Consider the following 10721-nt stretch of genomic DNA (forward strand, 5'->3'; position numbering starts at 1 on the left):
ATGAGTCTCTGAAGGGGCTTTATGATTTCCAGGACTTCTAAGAAGTGACAGGGTGGGGGTGGGGGAAAGTGTTTCCTGTAGTAAACATTCTACTGAGTCTTCCAGGCTTCATATTGATTTCCAGGACTTTTCATCAGTGATGAGATTGTTGTTGGGGGGGGGGTGGGGGAGAGGGGATTTATCATGGTAAACACCCCATCTTCGGGATTTGCAAAGAGATTTTCAGGATTTCTAAATGGTGTGGGGTGAGGAGAGTATTTTAGAATCTCTGCTAGGAAATTAACTCATTTTCATTTCTTGCTTAATGTTTCAGAGCTTAAATGTGAGGTGCTTTTGGCCAAGCTATTTGTACTCTTAAATTATAATATTTTGATAGTTGCTCTGAATGTTCTAATTTGGAGTGGTTGTTTAGAATTGCAGAATCTATATTTCAGTGATTTTTGCCAGTTAATATAAATGTCTACCTCAACAGTACTTCTCATATCTTTTTTTAAAATTGTTTATTTTTAGGAATAATTTCAACTGCTGGCCAGCTTGATCGTGAAAGTAAAGATCTGTATATTCTTGATATTTATGCACATATTAAGGGTGCTCCATTATCAATGAGCTCCCCTGTTCAAGTTGTCGTCACAGTTTCTGATGAGAATGATAACAGTCCATCATTTGAAAAAAACAACTACCAGGTAAGAGCTTAAAACTCTTTATCTCCGTTGAGTGACCAAGGCAGAATTTCTCCTTACATAATCAATACAATATCAAACAGACAAGTGATAGAATAAATAATGTCATTAAGGGTATTATTAGTTGATCCAATATCAAATTCTCTAAACTAACATAAGAAATGAATGGCAGATTGTGTGGAGAATTACTTAGATCTGGGAGTGAAATAAAGAAATAATAATCCAATACTGATACCCCTTATTTCTGCCTAAAATCACTGGGGATTCTTGAAATATTAACAGGTAATGGGAATTACTCTACTGGTTTGAAACATCCAGCTTTTACCTGTCATACTCAAAATAAGGGGAAAAATTAGATGAGACAGTAATATTGTTACACACTCAAATCAAACCAGAAAACATTTTACTAAAGCACAAGCTCCATACTTTTAGAATACTCCTCAAGCACATGGTTTTCTCTCATTTAATTCCCAACATACATTGTGGTTCTTGGGCTTACAGTCACACACTCAACATGACATGTCATGCACCCTACAAAATTGTAGTAAAACCACGCTAGAGTAAATGAGATGGTGGAAGACATGTGACATAGTTACCCGACATGTTTTTGATGCGTTTCTCTACCTGGTGAATTTTTCTCAGAGATTTGGACTTATTGACCACAAACTAGAAATGTCTGGATATTCTTTTACAAAAACTAATATTCATTTTCTTGTTATAGGTTTTTGTCACAGAAAACATTGGTAATATATCAAATTTGCTATGTCTAGCAGCCTATGATCCTGATGCTGGTAAGAATGGACACCTCACATACTCTATAATCTCTGGTAAGGGACCATTTGCCATCGACCCTGTCCTGGGGGTTTTATCAGCCAAAAGATCTCTAGATTATGAGAAACAGTCACAGCATAGACTAGTTATACAAGCAGCAGACAATGGCATGCCATCTCGGAAGACAACTGTGGAAGTTAACATTGTTGTGGAAGATGCTAATGACGCACCTATATTCTCTCAGGATCATTATGAAGGTACATTGCATGAACTCATGTTGTTAGAGGTGGATTAATTAGGCGTGCTTTGATTATTTTTTATGTGGTAGCCCCCCTCACCACCCCCCCTTTCATCCCCACCCCCCCCCCCCCACCAAGAAAAAAAACACATATATTTATAACCTGTAGGCACCTCAGTACAAAAGAAAAGATTTTTTATGCCTTCCTCCGCTAATGGAGATATTCATGCCATTCCCACTCAGTTTTCCTCAGATTAATATTCATGTTCTTACATGTGAAGATCAAGCCCACTGTAGGTACAATTATCATTAACTCTCATTGACTAAGGGATTTGAAATATTAGTCAGAGAAAAGAGAAAATTCATGTAAGTGTAGAGTTGTTCATCTTGTCTTGGTCCTCATCATGATGTTACTCAATGATATACATTGTTAAGAGCAGTTTAGAGCAAAAAAATTGTTATTTCAGTCGATCAGGGAAATTTTATGTTTATCAGGGTAAAGTCAGGGAACTGACATCTGCAAGAAGATATTAATATTTTATAACACACTTAGTGCATGAATCTATGATCAGACAATGTAACCCAAGCACTGTATGACTGATTATCATATTCTATTACATTGTGAAATACTTTAAGAGTGATATTAGGATCTCAAGGTGATTTCAGATCTTCAAGTCACTTTCAGCAAGAACTGCTTCCATCTTAATTCTTCATCCTTTTTCCCTTTCACTTTCTTTGTTCAAACTTAAGTCAGGAGAAAGGTTTGATGTTCAACCTCTGTGATCTTTATATTCCTTATCTTCGATGGAATATGGTTGGCATTTTCTTCCCTTCTCTCTCCTCTTTGTTTCTGGAAGAAAAGAGGAGAAAAGAAAACAGTTGACTTTTGATAAGTGTTGACCTATTTGCTATCCCTTATTACTAACATTTTTACCAGCAACCAAAATTTTGAAGGTATTTCAAGCTACAATGTCCATGCATGCTGTTTAACACAGAAATACATTAATTTGTTTTCTTTGTTGGTAAACTGTGAAGAATTCTTTATGTGGATTAACATTTCTTGTTGATATTGTGGTCCAATTTCTAATTCATATAATAAGCTCCATTTTCTGAAATTGTTTTAATTAATCTACTGGTAATTACATGTGCATTAACGTTTTTCACGTGTGCTTAATTTTTTCACCCATAAAAACAGAGTGACCTAATTAAGCTAATAGCAGTGATGTTACTTTATCCTACATTTAACTTTTTGCATTTGTCTTAAAACACATTTGCTGGTAAAGTAACTCATGATTGCTCCTCTATAATACAGTAACAGTCTTGGAATCTGCCAAAATTGGAACAGATCTTCTGGCTGTGTTTCTTGTATCTGATGAAGACGCCGCTGTGAAGGGTAACATTAGCCCACTGTTATGATTTTCTCTTGGAACTTTATTTTCTGTCTAGACCATTTTCTTCTGCTAAAACGCATTGACTTAAACAGAACCACATGTTTGAACTGACGTGGAGATACTGCGCTCGTAACATTTACCTTACTGAGCTCTATTGGTACATCTTTGACTAATCAGTTAGTTTTTGTTGACCTTGACCAGTTATAAAGAAAAACTTTGAGACAACAAATGTTCGCAAAAAAAAGGAACTCGGGTCGATGGTAAGTGGTTGGTTTTGGACGGGACTGAGGTACTAATCAGTTCCCAGAACATAATAATCTTGATTGGATCCTTTGCTGGAGAAAAAAAAGGAATATCGTTAAAAGTTAGGTATACCAGAGTGTCTTGAAATGGAAGGTTCCTTTTCAAAGCATCTTGTAAGCTCAGTGGTTTAGTTTTTGTGAGGTCCGACAATTGTTCCTTTGGTTGCAGCTAGGACTGGAATTCAGGTAGAAACGGTGGAAGAGATAAGCACAAATTAAGTGCACTGGGTGCGAGTCATTTGACTTTCTTCTCTTGTAGAGAGAGACTACGACCATTTTTGCGTAGAGTCGTATTAAAATGCTACTTTGGAATATGATATGTGGGCATTTGATGGCTTAACGACTGTTGCAGTTGTTTAGTGAGCTCTTGTTCTCCTCTGGGAGGTTGGTGACTCCGTTTGTGTTGTGGAATTTTCAAAGTTGCTGGATTCGTTTTTGCTGCGGAACTCTTCAGTTGCTTTAGAAACTTGCCCTCGGGAAGTAACCAATCATATGCTCCCAATAAAGAACAGCTACATGTCCCATGGTTCCAGTTGTTGGAATGCGCGTTATTTTCCCGCGCTTTTGACTTGTGTGTCCTAATCTTCCCATGAAGCCGAATCCCTGACGTAAACTGAAAACTTTCACGTCTGAAAACTACGGACATGTGTTGTCTTAGTTGAACAAGGTTTTAATGACCGTACGGTACTCGAATGGTTTTCACAACAACTGCAGTGACAATTTATTAAACATTGAAAATGTGCGAGAGTGCATGGAGTGCACGACAGGAATAAGCAGGAAACGGTACGATACTGGAGTTACAACTGTTGAAATTTTATTATTTGAACGGTACGGTGTGTATTGTGTTGGTGGAGAATTGAAACTTGCATATCTATAAATATCTAAATTCAGGCTTGTCAAACCTCTTTGCATGCCCTGTTTAGCTTTAATTTCGTGAGGTAAACTATGGAAGTTATGCATTTAAATATCAAATTTCAATGAACGTGATTGCTAAATTTTGTGGTGCCAGTGATTTTAAGATTTATCAGTTTACCAATAGTTGTTGTCTGTGCTGTTAGTTTTCAATGAACGAAGCAAAATTATGACGGTTCAGATGAACAATAAATGGACTGAAATTTGTATTAAGAAAAAAAGTAAAACCAGTTTGGAGAGTTTTGCCAGCCACTTTTTTAGAAAGTCGGTGCTAAAAGTTAAAACTATCAACCAACCCTTTACGAAGTTGTATTTGCGAAGTACTTTCAGTTATCCTCCAACACCTGTAACTTTGTTTTTAAAGTTACTTTTATACTCATAGCAATATATTGTCACTTTCTCTCGCAGTGACTATATTAGAAAACACAGATGTGGAAGATACTGTAGCTGTGCTAACCACTTCTGATCAGGACCGGGACAAGAATGGAAAATTCACTTGTAGTATGGAAAACATGGACCTGGAGACCATGGACACGTTTCAAGTTAGAAGAACGCCTGAAGGCTGTGCTCTGGTTCTCACTGGCTACTTGGACTGGTACCGTGCAAACCAGTATTCCTTCTCGGTCCGCGCCACTGACAGTGCCGAGAGCGTGCAAAGGAAGTCTGTCACTGCTAATGTCACCATTCACGTGCAAGACACGAATAACCACGACCCAGAGTTTTTGCAGGCATCTTATTGGGTTGCTTTACCTAATGATGCCAATATGGGTGCAACTGTACTGACTGTCAAAGCGCGCGACTTGGACGAAGGTAAAAACGCTGATATACGATACAGACTTACCAGTGACGTCTTTACTATTCATCCTACCAAAGGTATCATCACGCTTAAGCAAGGGTTGGGATCTGTCACCAGCAAGAAATATGAATTCTCAGTCCGAGCAACCGACCAGGGAACGCCTAACAGACAAACTGCCGTGAGTGTTTCTGTGACTGTTCACCCCCTGTCTTACAACCCTCCAAGGTTTTTGAGGCCTGTTTATCGAAAAGTAATCTCTGAAATTTTCAAAACAGGCGCCGCGCTGCTGACGGTGCGCGCGCGGAAAAGTGTTGATTTTGGTCGTTCTGTCGAGTACTTCATTGTGGGGGGTGATCCACTGAATCAGTTCAGTGTGGGAACTAGAAGTGGCATGCTCACCCTCAAAAAACAGTTGGATTACGAAAGAATTAATCACTACGTGTTGGTTGTGCGTGCTGTGCAGAATGGAGTATCATCTTCATTGCCAACCGAGGTACGTATGGACAATATAAATGCTTCCTTGTGAACTGACGAAGAGACTGGAGTCCTACGGCCAAAACAGTCCAATACATTTTTGACGAACTATGCCCACAACATTTGACTGACCAATAATTCCTCACCAGACTCTGATGATGCCTGATGCTCAGGTTGTTGAAACATCACCCACTCCTATCGAAAAAAAGTCCTTTTAAGGATACTCGCACCAGACAACGGGGAAAATATCGCCGTCGGAAAGGAGGCGTTTGATTAATCTTCGTCGACTTCAAATTGGTTATCAACTTGAGTATTAAAGATTACCCCCGACATTATATACCCGTTCCTTTTTTCCACATTTATATCTGCTGCGCGCAGTCGTGTGCGAAATTAAGTTTCTCTATTATTCGCTTAACAGGTCAAAGTCTTCGTGGATGTCACAGACGTGAATGACAGGACCCCACGGTTTGCTCTCCCGGTGGATCCATTTGTGATAACTGTGGATGAATTTCAACCCCCAGGAACTCTCATTGCCGTTTTCAAAGCATATGACAGAGACACAGGCAACCATTCTCTTATCACGTATAGACTGGAAGATGCTAACTTTAAAATTCACTCATACCTCGGAACCATAACGACCAAGCTTGAATTATATCATTCTCAAGGAGCCTCGCGATCTTTCGTTGTCACGGCAACCGACTCAACACCCCCATACCGAAGTGCTAGAGCCAATGTGGTGGTCATGATAAACAAGGCCACCCCTCCCCCAAGGTTTCCCGATTCGGCGTTGGCCGAATACGTGCTAGAAGACACACACGTTGGAAAGTCCCCGTTACAGTTACGTTCCCTTGCAGAAAGTCGTCTAACCTTAAAGTACTGGATAACAGACGGTAACCAAGACAACCAATGGTGCATAGACACGACTGGTCATGTACGAGTTAATAAACCGCTGGACCACGAACAGAAAAAATCCTTTCACCTTAAAATCAAGGTGGATGATGGCATAACAACTCATATCGCACCGTCCGTCTTGTTCACGGTGGAAGATGTGAACGACGACGTTCCTACGTTTAGCGCAAACGTATATAAGTTCTACGTGTCAGAGAATTTACCTGCGTACAACACGGTGGCTAAAATGTATGCCAAAGATCGTGATGAAGGCTCCAACAGCGAGATAAAGTATTCAATTGTTGGAGTAGAGGATGCTCGCTCCAGAGGAAAATTTGAAATCCATCCAACTTCCGGTCAACTGACAACAACTGAGGTGCTAGACAGGGAGTTTATGGAGCAGCATGTGATCATGGTGGAAGCAGAAGACGCCGGGAAACCTTTGCTGAGTAGCCTGGTACGCTTGACTGTGATTGTCACCGATGTGAACGATAACACTCCAGTGTTTGCTACAGAGTTGTTTAGGGCTGGAGTACCAGTTGATGCCAAGGTTGGATCTAGGATTTTTTCAGTGGTGGCATCAGACATGGACTGGGGAGAGAATGGCCTTCTGAGGTGAGCTTAAAGAAATGCACCCTCTTCATTGGTTATACTTAGATAGCTCAGATTTGCTTCCGCAAGAACTCCTGGCATTAGTAGTTTTTACGTTTATTCCTTCCTTCCTCATGTCATTTTTTCTTTTTCTTTCCATCTTCTCTCTTTTTGCCTCTCTACTGTTTTGCCTTTCTACAAACCTCTCTGTTTTCCTCCCCAGATATTCTCTTTAATTTTTTTTTTCACTCTCTCTCATCTCAGTGGTGGCTCTCATACCAGTGTTATTTCGTTTACAATCCACTCTTTAGACTTCCTTTAAGATTGTATCAATACCAATCAAGAAAACTGTGCCTAGTTTGATGAAATAGATTTCAAGCAATCTCTAATTCTTTTTGCTTACAGTTACTCAGTCATTGCCGGTAACTCTGATCAGTTCATCGCTGTTGACCCAACTGATGGAACTGTCACTGTTGCCCGTCCCATGACGTCACTTAAGTCAATTAATTTTACAGTCATGGCACGTGATCAGGGTCAGCCCACCAGAAACGCTACTGCCGAAGTAATTGTCTCTATTTACGCCGTTGAGGGCCCTCCAAGATTTCTTGCTTCTTCTTACAACCTGCGTGTAGCAGAAAACAAGAAAGCGGGAACTGAGGTTATTCGCGTGCAGGCGGCAAGTGTCGATCCTGTTATTTCCTATAAGATATTGAATGGAAATTCTAGAAAACATTTTCATTTGAATGAAGAGACGGGATTGCTAACTACAACGAGATCCCTTGATTACGAAAAATTTGCGCGTTACCAGCTTGTTGTCATGGCGATAGACAGTAGTAATCGAATGAATTACGTCAAAGTTGTCGTACATGTGATAAACGTCAATGATAATGAACCTTACTTTGTGGACATTCACAGCGGTGCTGTTGAAGGACAGGTGTTAGCTGACGCCGTCGCCGACAGTCACGTGATGTGGCTTAAGGCACATGACCGAGATGCTAGTGACGTCATAAGCTACAAGATAGATAACGAGAAAGCGGCTTCGTATTTTACTGTAAACTCTGAAGGTAGTTTAAGGACAAAGAGAACATTGAGAGGACTTCAGTCTCCGTTCGTTTTCAGAATTGAAGCTTTAGATAATGGGATTCCTTCCAGGAGTACTTTTACGTCGGTGAGGCTTGTTTTCTTGAAGTATGATACTCAACAGAGAGAACTGCAGGTGACTGTCCCTGAAGACGTTAAGCAAGACGTCGTGCTCATTAAAATAATAGATTCAGCTAGAATTAAAAATCCTAGCTTCTCGATCATTTACCCTGTCGGTGCACCTTTTCGTATAGACAGTGAAAGTGGGGAGATGCGAACCTCTCGTCCACTTGATTATGAATCTACACAGAATTACAGCTTAATACTGCAGGTACAGAACTCCAAAAACAGCGAAGAATACACCAATATCGACTTAGTAGTTGATATTGAAGACGTAAATGATAACTCCCCTACCTTTACTATGGAGAAAGAGGACGGGACGTATATCGCTAAGGTCAATAGAAATCCCGTCCAGGGTACGGTGGTGTACACGCTGACGGCATCAGATCGAGACTGTAGAGGCCATCTGCGTTACTCTCTGGTCAGCAGTAGCGACGAAAACGCTGTATTTGAGGTGGAGGGCGAGAGCGGGAGAGTGAAGACAGTCACTCAACAAGTGTTAATGGCAGACTTTTACAACATCACTGTGAGCGTGAGTGATAGTGACACGCCTTCACGCCACACACGAGCCATACTGCACGTGCAAGTTAGAGAATACCCGCCCACCTTCAGTCGGGAGGAGTATGTGTTTAGAATCGAGGAAAACACGCGGAAAGGATTCACCATCGGCCATATTAAGGCGCACAGCTACTCTGGAGCGTCACTTTCATACACTGTTGTACACGGTGAGAATAACGAATCTTTGATTCCAAATACTGATAGTTAAGTAAAGTGTTGTAGTAGTTTTGTGTCACTGTGATGCAAATAGGTGATGAGAATAAAGAAAATGTCATTTAAGAGCGACTTTTCTCGAGTAAATTTTCTGGAATGGCTGACAGGAAAATGTAAGTTTCTCATTCTGGAGGATAAGCCTTTGCATCCTGGAGATGAAAACTCAGAGTGTAAAAATGAGACCAAATTAAATGTGATAATGTCATCTGCCTTCGCGCGCAAAATGCTTTAGATCCAATACTACAAACAGTAACCTAGGATGCACGCACTTTACAAAGCAAACCAATCAGAAGTCATCTGCAAAAAAAGTACGCATACCCTAAGGTAAGAACAGTGTTGTTGTTGTTGATGATGTTAACAAATCAGTGCGTATTTGAAATGCGCAGTGCTGGGTATGATTTGGGATTGTATTTTGTGTTCTTTCTCTAGGAAACGTTCAGAAAAAATTTATCCTGGACAGCAACACAGGGCGTCTAGCTCTCCCCGATCCTCTGGACTATGAGCGTGACTCCAATGTTTACTACATCAGGATAAAAGCGTTCGAGGTTGGCGTTACTCAGCGCCAGTCTTCCGAAGTCAACGTTCAAGTCTTCCTCAAAGATATGAATGACAATGCACCAGAATTCTCTCAACAACGTTACAGGTACATTTTACCAGAAAGTGCTCCTGTGGGAACAATGGTGATGGTTGTTTCAGCGCATGACAGTGATTCAGGAGTAAACGGACAGTTCAGATATTACATGGATAATAATTACTTTTCTGTAAATCCTTACACTGGGGAAATCACCACAACGAAACCGTTGGATTACGAGACCGCGCGCTCGCACACCTTTGCTGTAGTGGCGCAAGATGGCGGGAAACAAGTGCTTAGCGGAACGGCGAGAGTCGAAGTGACGCTTCAAAATGTAAACGACAATCCACCGCGATTCTCACAGACAGTTTATAATTCACATGTGAATGAGGATGCTGGCCCCGGTGAACTGGTGACGACTGGTAAGTTGCTTAGTAAAACGTTTGATAACGGTTGATATAGTTGTCAAAATGTAGTTAGATGCAGAGTTTTGGATTTTTGTAAAAGTAACTTTGAGTGTCCACCCTGTTATTACGAATAATAAACAGCTCTGATGTTTACTGTTTGAGTTTAAGGATGACCTTATGATGTGTTACGTCATTTTTCGTTTCCCAAATAGGGAATGGGTAAGTTAATCCCGGAGGACCAGCGTAGTTTAGTGATAAGACAATTCCACTCTCACTCACTTTCCTTTTTAGTTCAAGCAGGTGACCTTGATCTAGACCCAGTCTCCTACAGCATCATCTCAGGTGATAATAACAGTAATTTTGTGATTAACAACCGGACGGGTGTCGTCCGATTGGTGGCACACAGGGCGCCAAGCCTTGTAGGTCCGTACTACGAGCTCAACATTAGTGCCTCAGATGGCCTTCACACAAGCCAGGCCGTGTTAATAGTGGCTATTCAGGATATAAACAATCACAAACCAATGTTCAAAGACTGCGACAAGTACCAACCGGTTATCGCAGAAAACCTTCCTCCGGGATCCCCAGTTATTCAGGTTTGTTGGGTTAGCTCGTTATTAGCAACCCTGTCTCCTAGAACATTGTTCTCCGACGAAGGGCTAACGCTCGAAACGTCAGCTTTTGTAATCGTTACGGTGGCCAATTTACCACTTCAACTTTGTTGATATATCC

General features: G+C 40.8%; 1 protein-coding gene across 2 annotated transcripts in view; it reads left to right on the top strand.

Moving 5' to 3' along the window:
- Positions 1-10721, top strand: part of LOC111332645 (protocadherin-like protein) — a 28643-nt gene that overhangs the window by 4306 nt on the left and 13616 nt on the right. Inside the window, exons 2-9 of one of the 2 annotated variants that reach the window (XM_088753715.1) lie at positions 511-683; positions 1402-1708; positions 3002-3082; positions 4703-5583; positions 5983-7067; positions 7449-8968; positions 9444-10007; positions 10284-10585. In XM_088753715.1, coding sequence (XP_088609841.1) covers positions 511-683; positions 1402-1708; positions 3002-3082; positions 4703-5583; positions 5983-7067; positions 7449-8968; positions 9444-10007; positions 10284-10585 — 4913 coding nt within the window. The remainder of the gene's footprint in view (positions 1-510; positions 684-1401; positions 1709-3001; positions 3083-4702; positions 5584-5982; positions 7068-7448; positions 8969-9443; positions 10008-10283; positions 10586-10721) is intronic. The other variant, XM_088753716.1, reaches the window with a different exon arrangement.

This window comes from Stylophora pistillata, chromosome 3 (assembly GCF_964205215.1).
Source record: "Stylophora pistillata chromosome 3, jaStyPist1.2, whole genome shotgun sequence".
In the NCBI taxonomy this organism is placed as follows: Eukaryota; Metazoa; Cnidaria; class Anthozoa; order Scleractinia; family Pocilloporidae; genus Stylophora; species Stylophora pistillata.